The following is a 24,116-nucleotide window of genomic DNA, read 5'->3' as shown; positions in this document are numbered from 1 at the left end:
AAAAACAAAAACAAAAAAAAACAAAACAAAAAATCACTTGCAAGGAGCTAGGGAACAGGAGAGCACATGCTGCTCTCCCAGGACCATGTTCAGCTCACTGTTACCTACAGGTGGCTCACAACCATCTGAAACTGCAGTTCCAAAAAATGCCAATACCTCCTTCTGACATCTGAAGGCACCAGGTATATATGTGGTGCATAGACACATATGCAGGCAAAATACTCATTGACATAAAATAAATCTTTAAAAAATTAAAAACTGTCAATATCGGATGGCCATAAATCATGAAGGAGAGTTGGACTAGTTCTAGCATATATCTATACACTAAAATTGAAATATTATAATTTAGCAGGTAGTGGTGGCACATAGCTATAATCTGAGCACTCATAGGAGGAAGCAAGATAGAGAAATCAAGACCGGCCTGAATTACAGACTTAGACCCTATATATTTTTTAAAGTTTTATTTACTTAATTTATGAGTACATGGTCGATGTCTTTTCAGACACACCAAAAAGGGCATCGGATCCCATTACAGATGGTTGTGAGCCACCATGTGGTTACTAGGAATTGAACTCAGGACCTCTAGAAGAACAATCAGTGCTCTTAACTGCTGAGCCATCTCTCCAGCTCCCTAGACCCTATTTTTTTGTTGTTGTTGTTATTGTTGGTTTCTTTTCTTTTCTCTTCTTTTCCTTTCTTTTTTTTTTTTTTTTCTTTTCTTTTTTTGAGACAGTCTCACTCTGTAAAGCAGGCTAGCCTCAAACTGGCAGAGATCTACTTGTCTCTGCTACCCTAGTGCTGGGATTAAAGGAGTATACCTCCACCCCAGCTAGCTAGCTATATGTAATTTTTTAAAAACAAAGAATAGAAAGGTGCCTCCCCCAAAAAATTTGTGCCCAGAGATTTGGGCCATGACTCAAGTCAGTCAAGTGCTTGACATATAAACCTAAAACCTTGAGTTTGATCCCTAGCACCTATATAAAACCTGGGCATGATAGCATACCCCTGTAACCTCAACACTAGGGAGACAAAGAAAGGATCCCCCTGAGGCTCGCTGGCCAGGCAATCCTGCTGAATCACTGAGCTCCAGGTTCACAGTAAGACCCTGTCTCAAAAAAATACAATGAAGGAGCTGAAGATATGGCTTAATGGTTAAGAGAATTAATTACTGTTCCAGAGAACTTGGTTACTACTCCAATGACATGACAGCTAACACCACCAATAACTTCAATCCCAGGGGAACTGATTGGCAACTTCTTTTTTTTTTTTTTAGATTTATTTATTATACATAAGTACACTGTAGCTGACTTCAGACGCACCAGAAGAGGGTATCAGATCTCATAGCAGGTGGTTGTGAGCCACCATGTGGTTGCTGGGATTTGAACTCAGGACCTCTGGAAGAGCAGTCAGTGCTCTTACCTGCTGAGCCATCTCGCCAGCCCTAACTGGCACCTTCTTTTGGCCTCTGCTGGGGGGTGCAGAGACATACACTCACACATAAGCTATTTTAAAATAATAACGTACGTAGAAAATGATTAAAGAGCATTCTGATGCAGACTTCTGGAGGCTTGCAAAGGCACATGCACACGTGCACCCACTCCCAGACACAAAACTTTGCCAATACCTATTTTTCATTATTCATGGTAGCTATGGTCTATAAAGTTGCCATGAACACTGAACTAGCAAAGACAAATTCCTATGGGAAGTACAGGACAAGTACAGCTTCTGCAAGCCTCCTGGACACATAACCTCACCTTTGGTGTGTTTGGCTTAATTGATTTATTGGTCAGGTGTAGTGGCACAAGCCTCTAATCAAGACAGATCTCTCAAGTTTGAAACTAGCCAGGTCCACACAGATATTTCCAGGTTAGCTAAGGCTACACAATGAAACATGTCTCTAAATAAATAAATAAATAAAGGGGGTGCCTAGGAATATAGCTCAGTGGTTAAGAACACTGGCTGTTTTTCCAGAGGGTTAGAGTTCAATTCCCAGCACCCACATGGCAAAGCACTACTGTCTGTAGGAGATCTGACCCAGTCTTCTGGCCTCCTTGGACACTTGGTACACATGTGGTACATACATAAATGCAGGTTAAATACCAATACATACACAGCGCTTTAACTGAAAATTCAAAAATACTGCTAACTCACTAAAGCTCATCTAAGTGAAATGTACTGTCTCTATCACAAGATTCAGCACTGTTTAGGGTTATCTCAAGTAGCAAAGTCCCTAAGAAACAACATAAAATGCACTCAGTGAATGAGCACTAGGAAAAAAAGGAAAAAACAAAACACAAGAGGTGTTCAGAATGCAAACACCATGAAGGCAGATTGAGAGTGTCAACCTCACCTGGAAACACAAACCAGAGGACTAACCCATCCCTCTGGTGGAGAGAGGACCACTTCTATGAGCAGTTCTCTAACCTCTACACACACACTATTGCAGCTGTGTGCCCAGCCTCCCTAACACAAAGGAACTGATGAAAGGAAAAAGAGAAAGAAAACCAAACCAAAACAAGACATAAAAACCACTCCCAAATTTTAGCTACTAACAAGCCCATTCTAAAGTTTAGATGGAGTTCCTGGCTGAATGAGACAGAAAGGGAACTATCCCTCTCTAGCACAATGGACAGATGCTATGTACTGTTAAAGCATAGTTTAATGTCAGTATTAGTGCTAATAAATCATCAAAACATCTAACTGCTTTGTTTGTAGTACTTCGGATTGAACCTCACAAATGCAAGGCAAGTGCTCTACCAAGGAACTAAATCCCTAGCCCTTTTAATTTTGAGGCAGGGTCTCACTAAGCGCACAAACTGATCTTGAACTCAAGTCATAGACCTGGTGAACTTTAAATTATAGATCCTCATAACACACTTTCCCAAGTGGCCAAGATAACCTTTGCCACTACACTAGACCTACCTTAAATTTATGCAGACAGTTATCTCCCTGTTGTTCATTTTCCAGCAAACAACCAAAGAGGTCAGGAAATAAGATAATGTAACTCAAGTAACAGCTACTGGCTCTCCCTAGTTACCATGATGACGTAGTCAGCACCAGCCACCCTGAACTGTGTTCCAGTGATGCATTAACAAAATTACAACATCAGTAGTTGCCTCAGCTCGGCAGGCATAGGCACCGGCAGAGCTGGTTAAAACCATTTATATCAGACACGTATTGTGCTATCACCATCCTTGATGGATCTAGGCCAGATTTCTTAGGACTTTAGCACTCATGACCACCGGTGCCTGAGAAATTTTTATGTAACTCTGGGTTACATAAAAATGCAAATGCAAGCAAGCCCTGGTCTGCAAGTTCTAGAGAGCTATCAAGTCGTGTTACGCTGTCAGCAGACCACTTGACTATGACTTGTCACAATGGCTGGTGAGGATGGACTAAGGATCTCTGAGAGCCAGCTGAAGAACCTGAGAGGGACACTAGAGGACATACCTACTGCTCCCCTTCACTGCTGCCAAACTTGGGAGGCAAACAAAAGCTGCCCAACAGCAGCCTGAGCCTCCCTTGTCTAACAATAACCTTATCTACCAATGACTTCTATCTAGATGGAGCAAAGAACACAGCCACATGATTTATGCATGAATCCCAAATCTCAGGGTAATCTATACTTCATGGCGTATATTAGAGAGAAAAACTGCATTGAAAAAAAATGTCTGAGGCTGGGCCATGGTGGTACACATTTAATCCCAGCACTTGGGAAGCAGAGGCAGGTGGATCTCTATGAGTTCATAGTCAACCTGGCCTAGAAAGTGAGTCTCTGTCTCAAACAAACAAAAAATCCCACAGAAGATAATAATAACAATGCATGTTATATTATAGACAGGCTTTGTTTTTGGTTTTGTTTTTTGATTTTTGAGACAAGGTTTCTCTGTGTAGCCCTGGCAGTCCTGGAACTGAGAAATCTGCCTGCCTCTGCCTCTCAAGTGCTGGGATTAAAGGCGTGCACCACCACCGCCTAGCTATTAAAGACCTTTTAATAAATGAAGCTTGAAGGACTATTTATTTAGAGGAACCAACCTTTAATGAGATCAGATAGGTTATTCTGCTCTACATTTTTCTTGGCATAATTGAAGCACATATCATCCACTTCTGTTGCCAGGAAATACCAGCCATTTAAGGTTGCTCCAAGTAAGGGATAGATGCAGGATGCCCCGGTACCTAGAAAATAAAAATTCAGAGCACATCCCACATGAGAGGGGAAGGTGAGAACAATAAAAACCCCTTTTCTTCATAAGAATTCTTTCAAGTTTCCACAGCTTAACTCACAAGCGGCTACTGGGCTCACTGCCCATTTCACACATACCTCAGAGAACAACTTTCCTAGAGGACAGAAACCTTTATCCCCTACTCTTGTATGCTGTGTGTAAAATGAAGTGTAGATAACTGAAGGCCCAGGAAAACAGCATATTAACCCAAAGTGGCCAAAACACTTTATTTTCTAAAATTCAATTTACTCATAAAAGTCTTTACATCCCATATAAGATGTAATTTCCTCAATACAATGCTACCTGTTAAAACTCCAGTGTTCCACAGCAAATCAGTGTAGTGGCACACACCTGTAATTCTAACACTTGGGAAGCAGAGGCAGCAAGAATGATTTTGAGACCCTGTGTCAAGGGGGAAAACAAACAAAACATGCAGACAGGCACAGTTCAGTTTCAAAAATCAAAAAAAAGGGCGCGCGCGCGCGCACGTGTGTGTGTGTGTGTGTGTGTGTGTGTGTGTGTGTGTCCCCAGTTCCCTGTGGTTGTGGAGAATGTCAGTCATGTCAGGCACTAACCAGCCCTAGCACAGGTACAAAAGACATACTGAGAAGTCAATGCTGCATGGAGGGGGAAAAAAAAAAATCAGCTTCAACAGCCATCATTTGTTCCTAAATCTGCATGTCGAGCCCCTAACCGTGGACTTGTCTGCCTCCCTCCACCCCCAGGTGCTGCTTTTACAATCAGTAACAAATCTGGCCAATTAGATCCCAGTGAGTACATCCAAGGGGAGGAGAGCTAGGGCTTCTCCTGATTCCGTTGTGGCTCTGCAGGATCTGGAGGGGCTTCCTGAAGCCCTCAGGCCCCATCACTTCCTCATGACCTACTCAACAAGAAACAGAGAGCAAAGTAAACCGTGCACTACTTAACCTCTTTGCCAGCCATGGCATCGTCTCCTGGCCCTGATGCTGTCATGCAAACATGCCATTGGGGATTTGGGAGGTGCGAGGAAGGAAGAAGATAGCCAGCTCCTCAAGAGTCACAATTATTTGGGCCCAGGCATTCCAGGAAACTAGAGTCATTTAGACTGTTTTGGCAAATTAACAACAACAACAACGCCACAACAAAAAACCCTTCCTTATTGCAAAGGGAAAATATCCAGGTCAAAGACCCATCTCTTACCCTAACACTGTCCCTCAATTCTAAAGACAAAAACTTGAAATTCTGATATCTTCAGAAAGCCAAATGACATGTTAAGTGGGTAATAATCCTTATAATGATAAATAAAAATGGAAAGCATAGTCACAGAATTAGAGCAACCTGATGAGAGTCTGGGGGAAGAATTTATATAGAACCCTAATTAGAAAGACTATGATTTCAGCAAGCTTTGCCCCTTGTGAAGAACTAAAATCCATTAACCTCGTGTATCCCCAAGTGCTACTTTAGTGGGTTTGGGGCATAATTAAAATGCAATTAGCACCTAATAGTCTAGAGTCCCTTTCCCCCACCTCCTTCCCTAGTTCTGATCTCACTGCATAGCCCAGGCCAGCACTGGCCTAGAACCTGCTATCCTCCCACTGCCATAACTCAAGTGCCAGGGTCACAAACCTGCCACCACACTGGTCAAGTTGGTATTTGCCTTCCTAGGACACATCGGCCATCTTCCACCATGAATGTAAAGGTAAGGGCTTTAACTGAACTCCATCAGGTCGCCAGTGTTTAACTCACACCAAGTACTTAGATTTTAATGTTAAAAAGAATAATGCCTTGAGGCTGGAGAAAAGGCTCAGTGGTTAAGAACATTGACTGCTCTTCCAGAGCTTTTGAGTTCAATTCCCAGCAACCACATGGTGGCTCACAACCATCTGTAATGGGATCTGATGCCCCCCTTGGTGTGTCTGAAAACAGCTAGTTTATATATAAATAATGACTTTATCCAACAATTTTGCTAGGCCTGGAGAGACTATTGTAATTATAGTTTGTAGTCTAGTGGCAAATCAAAAAATATTAACCATGTATCATAACTAAGAAAGTAACCTTTCTTAGGTTTTAAGGTCAGAGAAAGCAGACTTGCCATGACAAGTGTAGTATTAATGGGAACAAACAAGATCAAGATGAAACTTGAAGCATGGGAAATAACATACAAAAAGGCCTGGTGGTCTACAAGACAAGTGTGGAAAACAAAAGAAACATTACATAAGTGGGGCTTAGAGAGCAGGGTAAAGACCAGACAATGGAAACTCTGATAGGCCAAGCCAAGACTTTAAGTATTTATGACAAAGCAAGCTGTCATGCACCTGTAATCCCAGCATTTGGGAGCAGAGGCAGAGCAATGGTCTACACAGCTAGTCAGTCAGGATGTCTCAAAAAATACAAAACAAAAAAACAAAAAGACAAAACAGAAGGGCTGGTGATATGGTGAGATGGTTCAGCAGGTAAGACTGCTCTTCCAAGTTCAAATCCCAACAACCACATGAAGGCTCACAACCATCTATACAGCTGTAGTGTATTCATATACATAAAATATATAAATAAATCTTAAAAAAAAAAAAAGAAAACCAACAACAACAACATAGCCAGGCAATGGTGGCACACACCTTTTAATCCCAGCACTTGGGAGGCAGAGGCAGGTGGAATTCTGAGTTCGAGGCCAGCCTGGTCTACAGAGTAAGTTCCAGGACAGCCAGGGCTACACTGAGAAACCCTGTCTCAAAAAACCAAAAGAGAAATTAAAAGCAAATAAATAAATAAATAAAACGGTGTGGGGAGGTGCGTTTTAGAACTGGGTATGATGTACATGCCTTTAATCCTATAATCCTAGCACTCAGTAGGCAGAGAGGCAAGATCTCTGTGTGTTTGAGGCCAGCTCTGATCTACAGAGCTAGCTGCATGGCTACACAGTCTCAAAACACAACAACAACAACAAGTTGTTGTTTAATTAAAAATTGTTTAATAACAGAGTAGACAATGCCCAACCAACACAGATGCTAAGGTAAAAAGTTGAAAGCTAAGTAAACCAGGACCTTTTGTTCCTTCCACACTTCTCTAACCCCCTTGCTCCCTAACTTACCTGGACATCCCCTGTCAAAAGAAACCAATGACAGAAACTTCCACTTGCACCAAATAAAAGCTGTTTTCCCAGTTAATACTAGAAGAGTTTAGGAAGAGTTGACAATGCAAAACCTATGGAAGTAAGAACCACCTACCTATGTCAATTCCTCTTCGGAGAGTAGTTTTGTCAGAATCCTGGTGACCAATCAAATCTTCTACCCAGTGAATATAGTTAAGTCTCAACGGGACTGTGGGAATTAGTCTCTCCAAAGGAATATCAATAGAAAGTCCAAAGTCCTCTCTCAGGAGAGTACAAGTCAGAGCTCTGACTGCTTCAGGGTCTTTGAAATTAAGACTGAGGAGTAGAGAAAAAGAACACAAAACTGATTACTATACACCACTAGGTACACTAGCTAGCACTTTTGCCATATCAAGTAGTTACACCAAGGACCCAATGCCCATTTGAATTTCCTAAAGAAATCACGCATGTAAAGTGACATTCAACATTCAGCACAACAGCAGACACACAGGGGTACCTGAGACTTCACAGCCTATGAGAAGCAGTGTAGTTATCAACCAGAAAGACTGCATCTGTACATGCAGCACAGGGATTAAGAGGGCCTCTGCTCCAATTCCTGTCTGGTTTCTGCCTTAGCTAAACTCTGGACAAGACATGACCTGGCTGGCACTTTTCTCAGCTATTAAGGCAGGAGTTCCAACATCAGTGCCATATAAGAGTCTCTGAAAAGAATGCAGCTCTTGATACATAAAGTGTTTTACAAATGCTGGGGGTTTTTTTGTTTGTTTTTTTGTTTTTGTTTTTTTAGCTATCATCAACATCATTGACACTAACATATTCTTCAAAAAGACACTCAAAAATGGGGGAAGAAATGGCCAGGTCATTTTGGGAACACCTTTGATTCCAGCACTTGGGAGGCAGAGGCAGGTGGATCTCTGAGTTCGAGGCCAGCCTGGTCTACAGAGTAAATTCCAGTAGAGTCAAAAGTACACAGGGAAACTCTGCCTTAAAAAAAACAAAAACAAAAACAAAACCAGCATAATAGTGTTCAGTAATAGTAGTGGCCAAGCGTGGTGGCACACACCTTTACTCTCCCTACTTAGGAAGCAGAAACAGGCCTGTTAGTTTTGAGGCCAGCCTGGTCTACATACTGAGTTCCAGAGCCCAGCCAGACCATGTAAAAGAAACCTTATCTCTAAAAACAAAAACAAAAAACTTAACAAAATATTCTATTTTACTCCTATGGAACCAATCAAGTTTATTAAAAGGGTGGGCTAACGTCATCGTCTTCAATGACAGAAATAAAATTGGGGAGTAGTGACACACACCTTTAGTCCCAGCACTTGGGAGGCTGAGGCAGGTGGATTTCTGAGTTCGAGGCCAGCCTGGTCTGCAGAGTTGAGTTCCAGGACAGCCAGGGCTACACAGAGAAACCCTGTCTCAAAAAAACCCCCTGTCTCGAAAAACCAAAAATAAAAATCAATCCTACACACCGAAGAAATCTATATTCAAGTAAAATAATAAACATATTCATATCCTATTCCAATACACTGCCTAATCTAATATCCCATCATATTATGTGTAAAGTCTTAAATTCTCAAATGTAGAATTTTAGAAATTAAAGGAACCTAATAACCTAGAAGCTCCTTCCAAAACAAAGTGTGAAAGCATTTTCTCAAGAGCATAAACAGTGACTTAGTTACCGCCTTACAACTTCTCAATGATACTCTGCAGCCCAGCCGTGAAAACCCAGAGTTACAAATCTAGGGAATTTACCAGGAATAGCTTTCAAAATAACAATTCAGGGAAAGAAATATTAAATAAATGACACAAGGTCTTTATATCTGTGGACAGAAACAAACTTAATTCATGGCTGAGCAGCCAGTAAGGGACCATGCTCTAATATAGCACTATGCCAGATGGCTACCACTCTTCCAGGTTCACCAGAAACCTAGAGTTCAAGCACCAGGAATCCTCCCTCTCTGCCTCTCAAGCACTAGGATTATAGGAATACACCAGTGCACCAGGCTTTCACAATGGTACTGGGGAGGAAACTAAGGCCACCCACCATGTTTGTGCAGTAAGCACTTTACTGCCTGGCCTAGCTTCTCAATCCCAACCCCTTCCCACACAGGCCATAGGACCATTACACTACCTAGGGCTGATGACTTTCTGTAATTTCTCCCATTAAGTCGTCTAAATGGTGTATTTAAAATTTTCCATTTTCTAACAGGCACATACCTTTAATCCCATCAACTGGGGAGGCAGAGGTGGGCAGATCTCTTGAGTTTGAGGCCAACCTGATCCACAGTAAGGTACAGGCCAGACAAAGCTACATAGTGAGACCCTGCCTGTTGCAAAGGAAAAAAATAGAAGTGAAAATATTATAACAAAACCCTGCGTTAGACTGACTCCTAGGACCACATTAAATTGGGCATGGTGGTGAATCCCCATAATCTCAGCACTTGGGAGGAGAAGGCAGGAAGATCAGAAGTCCATAAAGTTCTGTCTCAAAAATAGCACACACACATCCACCACCAACAACAACAACAACCACTATTAAAGAGAAAGAAGCCATGAAGTTGTGAGAGAACAAGAGGTGCATGGGAGAAGAAAGAGGGAAATGATGACATTTTATATAATTTCAAAAAAATTAAATTATTAAAAAGTGCCCCCTGTCTCTCTGACCTCCCCCTGCAATACAAATATGCTGGGTTAGGTATGTATAGCTCATGGTACAGCATTCACGGAGTGTGCACAGGAACACTGGGTTTGATCCTCAACTGCACAAAATCTACTGTCAGGCATGGAAGGATATACCTGCTTTCTCAACAATTATGAGTCAGAGACAGAAAGATCTTTGCAAGGTCAAGGCCATCCAGAACTTCAGGGTGAATGTGAAGCAGGGAGAGGTATAGAGCAAGACTGCCTCCCAACAGCAATCCTACACACACACACACACACACACACACACACACACACACACTCTCTCTCTCTCTCTCTCTCTCTCTCTCTCTCTCTCTCTCTCTCTCTCCCCCTCCCCATTCTAATAAATGAAAGCACAGAACCTATCACCAAAATCACTGTATATGAAGCAGAGAGAAGAAGAGTGAAGGGAGTAAGTGGAAACTATGAAAGCTGACTCTAAGACTCTATTAACAAAACTGAGTGTTCCTTTTTTAGTTCTAAGAAAAGGCAGACATTAGTCCAAGTGTTGGAAATATTTTGTAGGGCAAAGTCGAGTCACACAACTTCACTGCTTAAATATCTAGGTCACGTTAGCACCCTGGGACACTGCAAATCCTGAGCACAGGCAAGTTCTTTTTTATTCTCATCTCCAAGATCACAGGGAGGCCTAGGAACTAAAATTAGCTCTCACGTGAAAATTAGCATTTATTCATCCCACCAGTCTTTCTTGTTTCTTTAACACATGCAGCTTCACAAAACAGCCTATTGTCAACGGGCTCCTGGCTTCCCCAGAATGATTCCTACCTGGCTACAAATGAGTACTTTATTTGTTATCGTCTCTAGAAATGAGTTTGAGAATACGCATTTCCACTCTACAAGGATGACCTAACAATAATTCTAATACCAAAGAAGTTGAGCTCAAATGTGTCAAAAAACACCAAAGCTGTCAGCCCTGCTGCAACACTGTTCTCCATCACTGGATCATCGACGAGATGCTAGAACACTGGTGACCAGTTACAACCCACCTTCACTGTCGGTCTTTAGTTTAAAAACAAAAATTTGTTTTTAATCTCATCTATGTTCAAGATCAACTAACAGAGCTCACATAAACAGCAGGCTATTGCTATGGAGTTGGGTACTATGAAAAACAAAACCTAAAATTAAATTGCAGCAGTTTGATATCATTATAACAAAGCAGTGAGGGATACAGGAAAGAGCAGAGACAAGCATCATATTGTCAACAGTGGCCATCTCAGTCCTATACCTACACATAGCAGACCCCTTCAGCACAGGCCAAACTGACAGTCCTATGCATGAAGCATATAATTAACTGTGTGTTCTTTTTCCTGTAAAAACAGTCCAGCAAGATAGCTCAGCAAGTGAAAGCATCTGTCACACAAGCCTGATGACCTAGTTCAATTTCACACAACCAGTGATGGGGGAAAAGAACTGACTCTCATCTGCTGTCCTCTGGAGGGGCTGGAGACGGCTCAGTAGCTAAGAGCACTGGCTGCTCTTCCAAGCACCTGGGTTTGAGTCCCAGCACCCACATGGCAGTTCACAACTGTCTGAAGCTCCAGGTCCAGGAGATCTGAGCTCTCTTCTGTCCTCCAGAACACATGTGGTATAGACATACACACAGGTATAAACATAAAAAATAAAATTAAACAAAAATTTACAAAGCTAGTAGACATTTAAAAAGCAAGCCTGTCTTCAGTGTATGTGTCCATCCTCTTGCCTTTAAAAAAAAAGTGTCTGCCAGGAATGGTGGCGCATGCCTTTAATCCCAGCACTCGGGAGGCAGAGGCAGAGGCAGGAGGATTTCTGAGTTCACCGCCAGCCTGGTCTACAGAGTGAGTTCCAGGACAGCCAGGGCTACACAGAGAAACCCTGTCTCGAAAAACCTAAATAAGTAAATGTGTCCATGCCACAGAATCCCCTGCAAACACTCACACATCACACACAAGCACACTAATAAAAATTAAAACGGTAAGTAAATATATCAGATAACCAAAAGCAAATATGGTCATTTTTAGAGAAAACAGTCTCCCTGAGTGCCCTATCCTCAGCTCCCCATTCACCGGAGATAGAGTAAAAGGTGGCCACACAAGCCTGATCCAATCCCTGGATGCCACAGAGGAGTTAGTCAACTCCTCAAAGTTCTGTGACCTACATATATACACCATGTCACACAAACATACACACTCATATACAACAGTAAATAAACTTAAGAAAAAACATTAACAACAGCCATGTCTTCTTTTTACACCCATATTTGCTTTCCTCTGTGAAAGTTTTTTTAAAAAATTTTTATGTGCCCCAGGCATGAAACAGCTTTGGCCACCAAATGAGGCATCAAGCTAGGAAGAGTGAAGGACTGTTGTCTGTTCTGCCGCTGACTGATAAGAGCAACACCACCAACAAGGTGTCTCTTTGCCCACTGCCAGGGAGGACGTTCTTTATATCTATTGTAAAATAGACACCTATTATAAAATAGACACTTTGAAGGACTAGCAAGATGGCTCAGCATATAAAGTCAGGTGCTGCCAAGTCTAACAATTTGAGTTTGAACCCCAGAACCCACATGCTAGACAGAGTAAACAGACTCCCACTAGTTCCTGTCTGATCTTCACACATTCCGTGGCACCTGACTGCACTCAAGTACAGGCACACACACACACACACACAAATGATTAAAGATAATAAATACTCTTAGTTTACAAAATTTTTTTGTTTCATGTGTATGGGTGTTTTCCTGCGGACATGACTGTACCACACGTATACAGTGCCCTCAGACACCAAAAGGAGGTATTAGATCATCTGAAGTTACAGTTAGACTTGGTAGCTGTAAGCTACCAAGTAGGTGCTGGGAACCAAATCCAAGTCCTCTGTAAGAGCAGCAAACGTGCTCTTAACCACTGAAGCAATCTCTCCAGGCCCATAAATAATTTATTTTTAAATCAACTTTGAGCCAGGTGGTGGTGTTGCATGCCTTTAGGCCCAGCACTCAAAAAGCATAAGAAGGATCTCTGCAGACCTGGTTCAAGCACAGCCAAGGCTACACAGAGAAAACCAGTCTCCAAAAAGGAAGAAAAAACTAAAAGTCCAATTCAAAGTGTAATACAAACGTACAGATTTCCATGAGAAAACGTGAAACACTCACTATCAGCACTCCACACTGCTTGACTTTCACAACAATGCACACCTGAAATTCTATCTTGAAAACAAACAAAAACACCTACAAAATTCTCTCTCTCTCTCTCTCTCTCTCTCTCTCTCTCTCTCTCTCACACACACACACACACACACACACACACACACACACACAGGTATGTTACCCAGGATTGGGGAATAGCTCAGTGGCAGAATGCTTGCCTCACAAGCATAAAACCCTTTATAATTTAAGCCCTACATCACAAATTAAGCAACTGTTTTCAGGCTCCTCAATATGAAGAATTACATGTATAAATAATTAAAATGCTACATAATGCTTTTAAATATTGACTGTGTGCATGTGCCACAATGTTCATGTGGAGGTCAAAAGACAATCTGTGGGAGCTTGGGAGCTTACTCTCCTTCCACCATGTGGAACACTGGCAATTACACTCAGGTCCTCAGGCCCCTTTATCCACCAGTCAACTCTCCGGCCCCTCAATGTTCTTTGCTGTCTTTCTTTCTTTCTGTCTGTTACTTCTCAATTACTCTCAGATATATCCACATCTCCGCACGGTTCTCCATACCCACTGCATCTGTTTCCTATACACTGTACTCCTGCTTCACTTCTCTTCCGCCTTCAGCAAAAAATGATCCCACAACCACTGTGCCTCTTTCTTTGAACTCATTGTCCACTGCCTATTAAATATTCCACACAGGTAGTCCAAGGCCCTCAGATCCTATATGCCCAACTGAAAATATCTTCCTAAAATCAGCTTATCCATTGGTCTATACTCTTGTTAATGGCACTACCACCCACCTTCCCTCAAGCTCCACACCTGGCTCTTCTCTTCCTAATTTCTACCACATATAGCTAGTTGTACTTGGGAATTTCTGTGAGTTTCATTTATTGCCTTCACCTAGATAGCCCACTAATATACTTAATCTGGGATACTAAAATCATTTTGTCTAGTTTTCTTAATACTCTGCAATCCATTCTCTACAACGTTCCAAGAAGGTATCTGTTTATGACCTAGAGAAATGGCTCAGCAGTTAAGAGCACTAAGTGTCCTTGTAGAGGACCCAGGTTCAATTCCATGCTGGTGGCTCACAATCATCTATAACTTACTCCAGTACCTAGGGATCCAATGCCCTATTCTGACCTTTGGAGGCTCCTGCACACACATAGCACACACATGTATACTAAGGTCAGGCACGTGCACACATAAAACAAATGAAAAAGAAAATGTATCTCTTTAAATTCAATTCTGACCGTATGATTTGCTTACGTACAGAGGGTACATACAGAGCTGGGCATGATGGCACATACTTTTAATCCACTACTTAGGAGGCAATGGCAGAGGCAGGCAGGTCTCTGTGAATTTGAAACCAGTCAGGGCTAAAATAAATAAGTGAATGAATGAGTGAGTGAATAAATGAGTAAGAATAGACAGATACATATGTAATTTCAGGATTCAAGATACTGGGGCAGAATAATTGCTAGTTTAATACTAGCCTGGGCTACACAGCAAGTCCAAATGCCCCTTCTCTTCTTCCCCCATACAGAGTGAAAAAGATTTATGAAGTAAAGAAGACTGTTAAACAAAAAGTAGAGGGATATCACACACACACACACACACCCCTAGTGAGGCAAATAGTAAGGCACTCACTCTGATAAATTTGGAGGGGATTTGTATACATTTACAGACTATTATCTGAAAAGGCAGTATATGCCAAAACATGGTGCTAAATTCAGTGCAAGTTAAAGACTATGTTGTCAGGGCAGAATCTAAAGAAATGAAAAAAAAAACATTCTTTTTAACCCAGATTCAATTGTAAAAACTAGTTATGTGGGAGCATATTTAAGGCAAAAAAAAAAAAATTAAAGCCATCTACTGAGTTTATTAAGCAATATAAGGAGCCCATGATCGATACACTATCCTATGAAAAGGAAGGAGGGCCACCTTCCTTCCTTCCTTTTTTTGGCTTTTGAAGACAGTGTTTCTCTGTGTAGCCCTGGCTGTCCTGGAACTCGTTCTGTAGACCAGGCTGGCCTTGAACTCAGAGATTTGCCTGCCTCTGTCACCACCTGCCTAACGGAGGTGGGAGGCTTTTTCTATAATCAGTTTTGAAGAACTGAAACTGGAAAATCCATAGGAAGAAATTTGGAAAGCAGAGCTACTAATTTTGAATTTTAAGTGCTCGCAAGAGACAACAGCACTGATGTGAAGTCTGTCGTTATTAGAGGTGCTAAAAGGAATACCAGCCTCATCAAAGACACTCTTTCTTTAACACAATTAAATGGCAAGCTAGCCAGGTAATGGTGGCACATTCCTTTAACCCAGCACTCAGGAGGCAGAGGCAGGAAGATCTCTGAGTTGGAGGCCAGCCTGGTCTATAGTATAGTACAAGTTCCAGGACAGCCAGGGGTACACAGAGAGACGCTGTCTCATGAGGGAAGGAAAATAATGACAGAGACACAGCTAACTTAAAAGATCTGGGGCCAGAGAACAACTCCTCGGGCAAAGCTCCTGACAACCTGGGTTTGCTCCCCAGAGCACACAGAGATGGAAGGAGAGAACCAACTCCACCAAGCTGTCCTCTCAACTTCCATCATACGAACACACCTAATAATCAATTCTAAAACAAACATAGTAAACAAAGCAGTAAAAGGCATGTTAGTGATTTTCTCCATTTGTTGTCAAATGTACAGCTACTGATGGTAGCCTAATGACGGCAGATAAGAGAGGGACTTATATATAGAAAACAATGCAGTTGCCACCCAAAAGTAAGCTTTACTAATACATATAAGCTCTATTCACAATAGCATTAAAATCATACAAACCATTAAGGGGGGCAGGAGAAATGGCTCAGGGGTTAAGAGCATTGGCTTCGGGGCTGGCAAGATGGCTCAGCAGGTAAGAGCACTGACTGCTCTTCCGAAAGTCCTGGGTTCAAATCCCAGCAGCCACATCGCGGCTCACAACCACCCATAATGAGATCTGACACCTCTTCTGGTGTGTCTGAAGACAGCAACAGTGTATGCACATATAATAATAAATAAATCTATTAAAAAAAAAAAAAAGAGCACTGACTTCTCCTCCAGAGGGACCCTGGTTCAACTTTTAGCACCCACATGGCAGCTCACAACTGTCTGAAACTCTAGCTAAGGGATCTGATGCCAGATGCTCTTCTGACTGCCATGGGTGCCAGATACACATGTGGTGCAGACATATTTGTAAGCAAAACACCCATCCATATAAAAATGCTTTAAAAAATAAAATAAAAGACTGAATTTTAAGGTGGCAGAAAGATAAAGGAGTTTGCCACCAAACCTGACCAAAAAGATCTCAGTTCCATCCCAGGAAGCCATGTGGTAGGAGAGACCAACTTCTGGCAAGTTGTCCTCTGACTTCAATATGGCAAGCACAAAGCCTACTCACCACCAACGCACAAATAAATGCAAGAATAACTTTCCCTGACACAGGACTATTCCTTTCCTTTATTTTATGTATGGACATTTTATCTGTATGTATGTCTAAACTACACCCATGCAGTGCCAGAGGTGGGTTTACAGACAATTGTGAACCAACATACAGGTGTAGGGAATCCAACCCAGGTCTTCTGGAAAAAGCAGCCAGTGCTCCAACCATTGAACCATCTCTCCAGCTCCTGAGGACTCTTTAGTCATAAATACCAAATTTAAATACATAAATGTCTGCTGATGCCAGAACCCCAATATAAACATTCAGAACTATCAATTGCTTTTTTTGTGTGTTTGCTTTTTTGTTTTTATTTTTTTGAGACAGGGTTTCAGTACAGCATTCATGAAGCTATGTCATGGAGCTCACTCTGTAGACCAAGCTGGCCTTGAACTCAAAAGATTAAAAAAGCACAAAGGTTCAGTCCCCAGCTTCGCACAACTGGGAAGCATTAGGACCTTGTGTCTTCAGTCATTAAGGGCATGGCTCCAAAGGGGCAGGGTTCTGTCCCTTCTCTTCTGGTTCCCAGGCCTAAGTTATGAACTGTTCCTCAGCAACAAAGTCACTTTCTCTTAGAGCACAATGAGCCAGTGCAGCCTTCTCTCTTCCCAAGATGATTGCTATTTGCTACAGTAGCAGGAAGTCAGCTGATACACAACTGAAACAAAAGACTGAACAAAGATGTTGGGGTGGGTTAAGATTACTTGTTGACAAGCCTGGCATGGTCTTATGTGCATCGGTAATCTCAGGTATAACACACTTATTTTCTCACATTCTTTTTTTTTTTTTTTTTTTTTTTTTTTTTTTTTTTTTTTTTTTTTTNTAGCCCTGGCTGTCCTGGAACTCACTCTGTAGACCAGGCTGGCCTTGAACTCAGAAATCCGCCTGCCTCTGCCTCCCGAGTGCTGGGATTAAAGGCATGAGCCACCACGTCCGGCATTTTCTCACATTCTTAATATTATCATAATTTCTGCCTTCTTTGGTTTTGAAAGTCTCAAATAACCCAGTATAGCCTCAAACTCAGTATGTAGCCAAGGATTCCCTTGAACTGATCCTCCTGCCTCCACCTCCCAAGGGCTGGCCTCACAGCTGTGTGCTCCACCACACCTGGTTTATTCAGGGATATAGATAGGGCTCCATGAATGCCAGGTCAACTGCATCAACTGAGCTACATCCTTGGCAGAAGTTTTAGCATTCTGGTTAGCACTGTCCTCAATGTCAGTGACGGTGACATTAACCAAGCACTGAATCACACAAAGCACAATCCTAGCCTGGGTTACACTGGCGTCTCTGTTGCAGAAGCAGGAAGTTAGCCATCAAGAGACTTTCCAATTTTCTCATTTATTAGATGTAAAAAAATCGACCCCCCAAGGTGGATAAATCCATTTGTCCAAAGTCACACGAGACTTCTCATGAGATGTATACGGCTACATTCAGGTCTTCTGTTAGTTCAGCTTGCCTCCTGCCACATCACATCCATCCAGACCATACTCGAATGACACAGATTAATAACTAATGAGTTACCTACCTTACTCTCCCATTCAGATTTATCTGAATATGCTGCTTAAAATCTGGATATTTAGATGCCAGATATGCGAAGTCAGGTGGTTTGTCCTTGTATCTATTTCTTGCATGCATTGATTTGCTTAGAGCCATCTTTAAAGAGAGGGAAGAAGAGATTTAAGAAAGATAAAGAGGAAACCAGCATATTTAGTACCAAAAGCATGAGGGGGGGTGGGCCATAAACCAAGGGCAGTCCCCAGGCCCCAAGAATATCAGAGGGTAATGGTTTTCTTCCATGTAATGCTGGACAAAAAGAAAGGCCCTCCTCTAACAAGTCCAAGAGATACTGATGCACTAGGGCTCTGCAGCACATGAAAGAGGACAGAGTTTACAGGCACGTACTCTGAACATGTGACCCAAGTTCAATTACAATCTTGGCCAATTCAATTCATTTTTCTACACTATCCATTCAGGTCATAACAGACATACTCAACAAAGTCACTCCATTTGATTCTTTAACTTTTGTTAAAAAAAATTTTTTTCAACTGGGAATTTAACACAGTATCTCACATGTGCTCTATCAAGGACTGCTACACCCGAGATGACTAACTTCTGGATTTCTATCTGCCTAGCCACCCTATTCCTCAAAGTGAAGTGAATGTCTGCTAGCACCAGTCCACTCTCTTCCTCCCACACTGGCCTAAGAGCCATTGCCCAGGACTATTGTTCTTGTCTTTTTGTTCTTATTGCTGTTAGACAAGGTCTCCAGTAGCCCAGGCTCACTGGGAACTCATTCTGTAGGCAAGGCTAGTCTAGAATCCCATGTCCTCAGAGCGCTGTGATTCCAGCTTGCACCACCACACTGGACTGGCACTTGCTGCCACTCAGTTGGCATGGCTTACGCTCCCCACTGAAGTGTACAGACACTGAACATATCCCCACCTTTAAGCCTTTGGTCACATGCCACCTTATTAATATCTTTCTTGAACAAGTCACTAAAACATTCAGTGACTGGAACGCACACTTTTTCTTTTTTTTTTAAGCTTTTATTTATTTTTTGTATATGAGTACACTGTAGCTGTCTTCAGACACAGCAGAAGTGGGCATAAGACCCCATTACAGATATCTGGTCATGAACCACCATGTGGTTGCTGGGAATTGAACTCAGGACCTTAGGAAGAAGAGTCAGTGCTCTTAACCACTGAGCCATCTCTCCAGCCTCCTGCCCACTTCTGTCTTTGAAGTTTACTCACTTGACATTCCCCACACATTTGCTTTAATTAAAAAAAAAAAAAAAAAAAACCTTCCCTACCAGTAAACTTCATGAGTTCCCTGCGGTACCCCAATACTCAAAATAGGGCTGTAAGGGGAGTCACTCAACTGTTGGTTGACTGGGAAGAACATGAAGTCACTAGGAGATCTAGCTCCAAGTGACCGAGCATGTGCCTAGCATGTGCAAGGCCCTGGGCTCAGTCATCAACACCAAAGGAAATAAAGGAAACGACTATGAAATACTTTCCATCTGTGTGAGACACACACAGGATTCTCTTTCTGAATGGGCAGCCCAGTTGAGTCTCAACAATAACAAAAAGAGGCTCATCGGAGCGAGTCCAAAACCCAAAAGGCCTCTAGGCCAGCCTTCTTTCCTCTTTAAAACTTCATGTTTCCTGGGTTTTTTCTTGGCCTTTATCTCTTCACACATCATTTCTTCTAAAACAGAAGCTTATAGGATACTCTAAATTTGGCTTTTATGATATCAAACTATGGAGGCAATAGAGACAGACCAGCGTTCAAGGTCTTCCAAAGGACCAGGACTCGATTCCCAGCACCCGTATGGCTGCTCACCTAGTGCCATGACACAATCCTCTTCTGGCCTCCGCCTGCACTGTGCACGTGCTGCACAGACGTACAGGCTGGCAGAACACCTACACCTACAAACTGTTTTGTGGGTTTGTTTTTTTAAGTTTTTAGGAGGAACAGAAAACTCAACAGATGTCTCCCACCTAGACCCCAACTCTTCCGTTTTCTCTTCACGCCCCCACCTCACAAACTTGACTTCTCCTCCGCCACTTCCCCGGCTCATCCACGCCTTCTTCCCCTGGGTTTCGGCCTAGGCGGGGGACGAGGCCATCTCTCCTCCAGCTCCTCCCACCTACCGCCGGCCTTCGCGCACACCCGCCCGGGTCCCCGGCTTCTGACCTAGCGGTAAGCCCCCAAGGATCCGAGAACCAGAGGAGAAAAGCAGGTGAGCCGCTTCTTAGGCGATCCTTGTGCGCAACCGGATAAGAGATTTTTGAACCACGCACCTCGCAGGCCAATGGAACAGGCGGACGGAGTGCAGACGGGCCCGCAATCACCAAGCCCACACCACTCACACAGCCAAGCTCCTGGAAACGCAGATGCTACGCTCCAAGCGCGCCGCCATCTTGCGCAGCCAATCCGCGCCGTGACTGGACAGGCTACTCTCGCGAGACTTTTGACCTAGCCTAAAGAAAGAAGAAACTGTCGCGATACTTGGAGACGGCGGCGTGTTTTCAACCAGGTTTGGGGGTGTGGTCGGCTCGGAGTCTTCTTGGGTTAGCGGTTGGAGAGACGAGCTCAATAGTCCGCTGGCATGCAGCTATGTGATGGAGCCCGGCCAGGAATTTGGAACCACCCTCCTCCCCTGGCCTTTCTGGGTGCTGGGATTACAGGGATGAGATACCTCACCAAGCTGTAAACGTTTGTTTTCTTTTGTTTTGAATGTAGCTTTCTTCAGCACTCCCCAGCCTTACTAAATAGTACTAAATCTAGTCTTGACAGGAAATAGGAAGGCTAGATGGGTTTGATGGCAATTAACACTTAACTGCACAGCAAATCTGTGTGATGACACAGTAGTTACAGATAAACCTGTGAGATGGGTAAATAACTGGTACTTAGAAACTGTTTTGGGCGGGGTAGGGGACAGGGAAATGGCTACCCTAACAAAAGACCCAGGTTCGAGTCCCAGCCCCAATGTGGTGACTCCAAACCAGATGTAACTCTAGTCCCTAAGTGCCCTCTGGAAGGTACGCGTGCACGTGGTGCACGAACATGCAGGCAAACAGCCATACACATAAAGGTAAACCTCTTTTTAATTTTTTAAAGAAACTGATTTGGCTAAAAAAGCATTGAATCTGGACTCACGAAGCAAAAGAATAAAATCCTGGCTTTTGTTTGTTTGTTTGTTTAAGACAGGGTTTCTCTGTAGAGCCCTGGCTGTCCTGGAACTCACTTGGTCACAAGACCAAGACCACATTGACCTTGGCTACTTTATGCTAATACCCCCCAATTGCCCTACCCCCAATTTTTCCTTTATTTAACCCTAAGTATGGTGTTATAGGCCTGTAAATCCAAGCATTTGGGATATTGAAGCTGGAGTATGAGTTCATCCTCTACTGTCTATCAAGTTCCAGGCCACCCTGGGCTACATGAGACCTTGCTCAAAAAGCCAAAGCGGCAGTGTACCACTAGATCAGTGGTAGAATGCAAAGGCCTGTGTAAACTAACACCACAAAAAAGACATAGATAGGTAGATAGATAGATAGATGTATAGATTTATGGGTAGATAGATATATAGATGTATAGACTTATGAGTAGATAGATGTATAGATTTATGGGTAGATAGATGTATAGATTTATGGGTAGATAGATTAGCATAGCCATAAAATGTGGGCTGTTGAGACGCTTGATGGACAATCATGAAGACCAGAATTTGGACTCCAGTCTCCACATAAGGAGCAAGGCACACCTGGGGCTTACTGGTTAAAGAAAAGAAAAAGCATAAGCCACACGCTCACAGACAGACTTTGCCTCAAAGGAGTCGGGAGACAACGATAGAGGCCAACCCATGGCCTCTTCTGGTTTCCACAAATGTGTACACACACACCTATTCATTCCATACACTCACACAAGTTAGTGTTTAAAGATTTTTGTAACTGAAGATTTGAAAAAAAAAAAAAAACTGATAGATTTGTGGATGTGGGTAGGTGGCTCACAGTCACCTATAACTCACACTCCAGGGTATCTGACACTCCAGGGTATCTGACACTCCAGGGTATCTGACACTCCAGGGTATCTGACACTCCAGGGTATCTGACANACACTCCAGGGTATCTGACACTCCAGGGTATCTGACACTCCAGGGTATCTGACACTCCAGGGTATCTGACACTCCAGGGTATCTGACATTCCAGGGTATCTGACACCCTCTTCTTGCCTCCTCAGATACCATACTCACATGCGTATACCAGAACACAGAGACACACACCTAATTCAAAATAACATAGATATTTTAGAAAAATGGGGCTGCAGAGATGGCTCCACAGTTAAGAGCACTGTCTGCTCTTCCAAAGGACCCAGTGTCAATTTCCAGGACCCATGGGGCAGCTCAGACCTGTCTGTAATTCCAGCTGCATGGGGCCCATTGTCTCTGGCACACAAGTGATGCACAGAAATACATGCAGCCAAAAACCTGCACACATAAATGAAAATGATAAACTGGGTGTGGTGGCATACACCTTTAGTCCCAACACTTGAGAGGCAGGGACAGGTAGATTTCTGAGTTCAAGGCCAGCCTGGACTACAGAGTGAGTTCCAGAACAGCCAGAGCTACACAGAGAAGCCCTGTCTCGAAAAAAAAAAGAAAATGATAACTTTTTTAAAAATATTTTTGAGTATTTTGTCTATTACTTTTGTATCTATGGATGTTTGCTGCATTTGTCTGTACACCACATGCATGCAATACTCCCGAAGGCCAGAAGAGGGTGTGGGATCCGCCTTGGAACTGGCATTACAGACAGTTGCAAACTGCAATTCAGGTGCTAAAAATTGAACCTGGAGTTCTCTAGAAAAGCAGCCAGTGCTCTTCACTGCTGAGCATCTCTTCAGCCCCTAAAATAAATGTTTAAAAAGATTTAAAAGAGAAATAAGTTAGGCAATGGTAGCACACACCTATAATACCAACACTTGGAAGCAAAGGTAGATGGATCTCTGTGAGTTCAAGGACAGCCTGGTCAACTGAGCAAGTTCCAGGACAACAACCAGGGCTACACACAGAGAGAAACCCTGTCTCAGGAGAAAAAAAAATGTATTCCATTGGGAAATGTTCCCACTTTATAACTGACCAGGCTTGTATTGACAATCAGGTCTTTTCAGTTTCTCTGTCCTTATTGCCCTAGGAGAGGCAACAGCAGTAGATAGAGGTTGTCTCATTCTTGGAAGAGCTGTTGGGAGGGTGACTGAAACTGCCTGGAGATGACCTTGGCCTGGCTTCTGTTCTAACAATCCCCAAAGCAGCAGCTCCCAAATCGGAATGTGCGCGTGTCACCTGGGGAACTCATTATGCAGAAATCTCCAGAGCAGCAGCCCTGAGAGTCCTGAGTCCGCATGAGAGCGTCTGAGAATGCGCTCTGCTCCCAGCATCCTATCAGACTCTGACAGAGCTACTCTCTGGGTAACTGTTTCTGTCATGTAGACCACACGTCAAGAACCACAGACAGAGAGTAGAGGCAACCGTGTTCACTTGAGAAGCAGGAAAGGCCATGGGGAGGGAGGAGGATGGGGAAAAATGAATTAGGTATCTTCTGTCAGCCCAGGAGACAAGGCTTTGGGGTGGAGCAGAAGTACCAAATCCACAGAAAGATCCTGTAGCTCTGATGGACACATGAGAAGACCTCATGACTGACATTCCCTTCAGTCCTGGGTACTCACTGTTGTTCAGTTAGAGATACTGGGGCACAGAAAACCACCTCTACAGATTCAATAGGGCATTTAAAGGTCGAGGCTCTGACTGAGAAAGAGCTGCCCCAGGGTCACCAGCAGAGATAGCCAAAATTAGGGATGCTGTGGGAGGTGGAAGGGACACCAAGACCGTAGGAGTAAATGTTGCAACAGGAACACTGCTGGAAGCATCAGTCTATCTGCTCTGAAAAGTAATTGCCCCCCATAATCCCATTCCAGGGTATATACATGAATATATAT

At 43.0% G+C, this 24,116-nt stretch overlaps 1 protein-coding gene and 1 non-coding gene across 3 annotated transcripts in view; both read right to left on the bottom strand.

Annotated features, from left to right (window-relative positions):
- Window positions 1-23,318, bottom strand: part of Mettl16 (methyltransferase like 16) — a 50,896-nt gene extending 27,578 nt beyond the window's left edge. The window contains exons 1-5 of one of the 2 annotated variants that reach the window (XM_021176308.1): window positions 23,261-23,318; window positions 20,423-20,602; window positions 18,142-18,269; window positions 7,427-7,626; window positions 4,036-4,176 (exon numbers count right to left, since the gene is read on the bottom strand). In XM_021176308.1, the coding sequence (XP_021031967.1) occupies window positions 4,036-4,176; window positions 7,427-7,626; window positions 18,142-18,269 (469 nt within the window). In that variant the 5' untranslated portion in view covers window positions 20,423-20,602; window positions 23,261-23,318. The other variant, XM_029483855.1, reaches the window with a different exon arrangement.
- On the bottom strand, window positions 12,289-12,430 carry LOC115032679. Its single transcript, XR_003838308.1, has one exon. It is a non-coding gene; the product is annotated as a small nucleolar RNA SNORA48 (small nucleolar RNA).
- Window positions 23,319-24,116: the final 798 nt, after the last annotated feature.

Source organism: Mus caroli, chromosome 11 (genome assembly GCF_900094665.2).
Source record: "Mus caroli chromosome 11, CAROLI_EIJ_v1.1, whole genome shotgun sequence".
Taxonomy (NCBI): domain Eukaryota; kingdom Metazoa; phylum Chordata; class Mammalia; order Rodentia; family Muridae; genus Mus; species Mus caroli.
The sequence above is the reverse complement of the archived record's forward strand: the minus strand, read 5'-3'. Positions and strand labels throughout refer to the sequence as shown.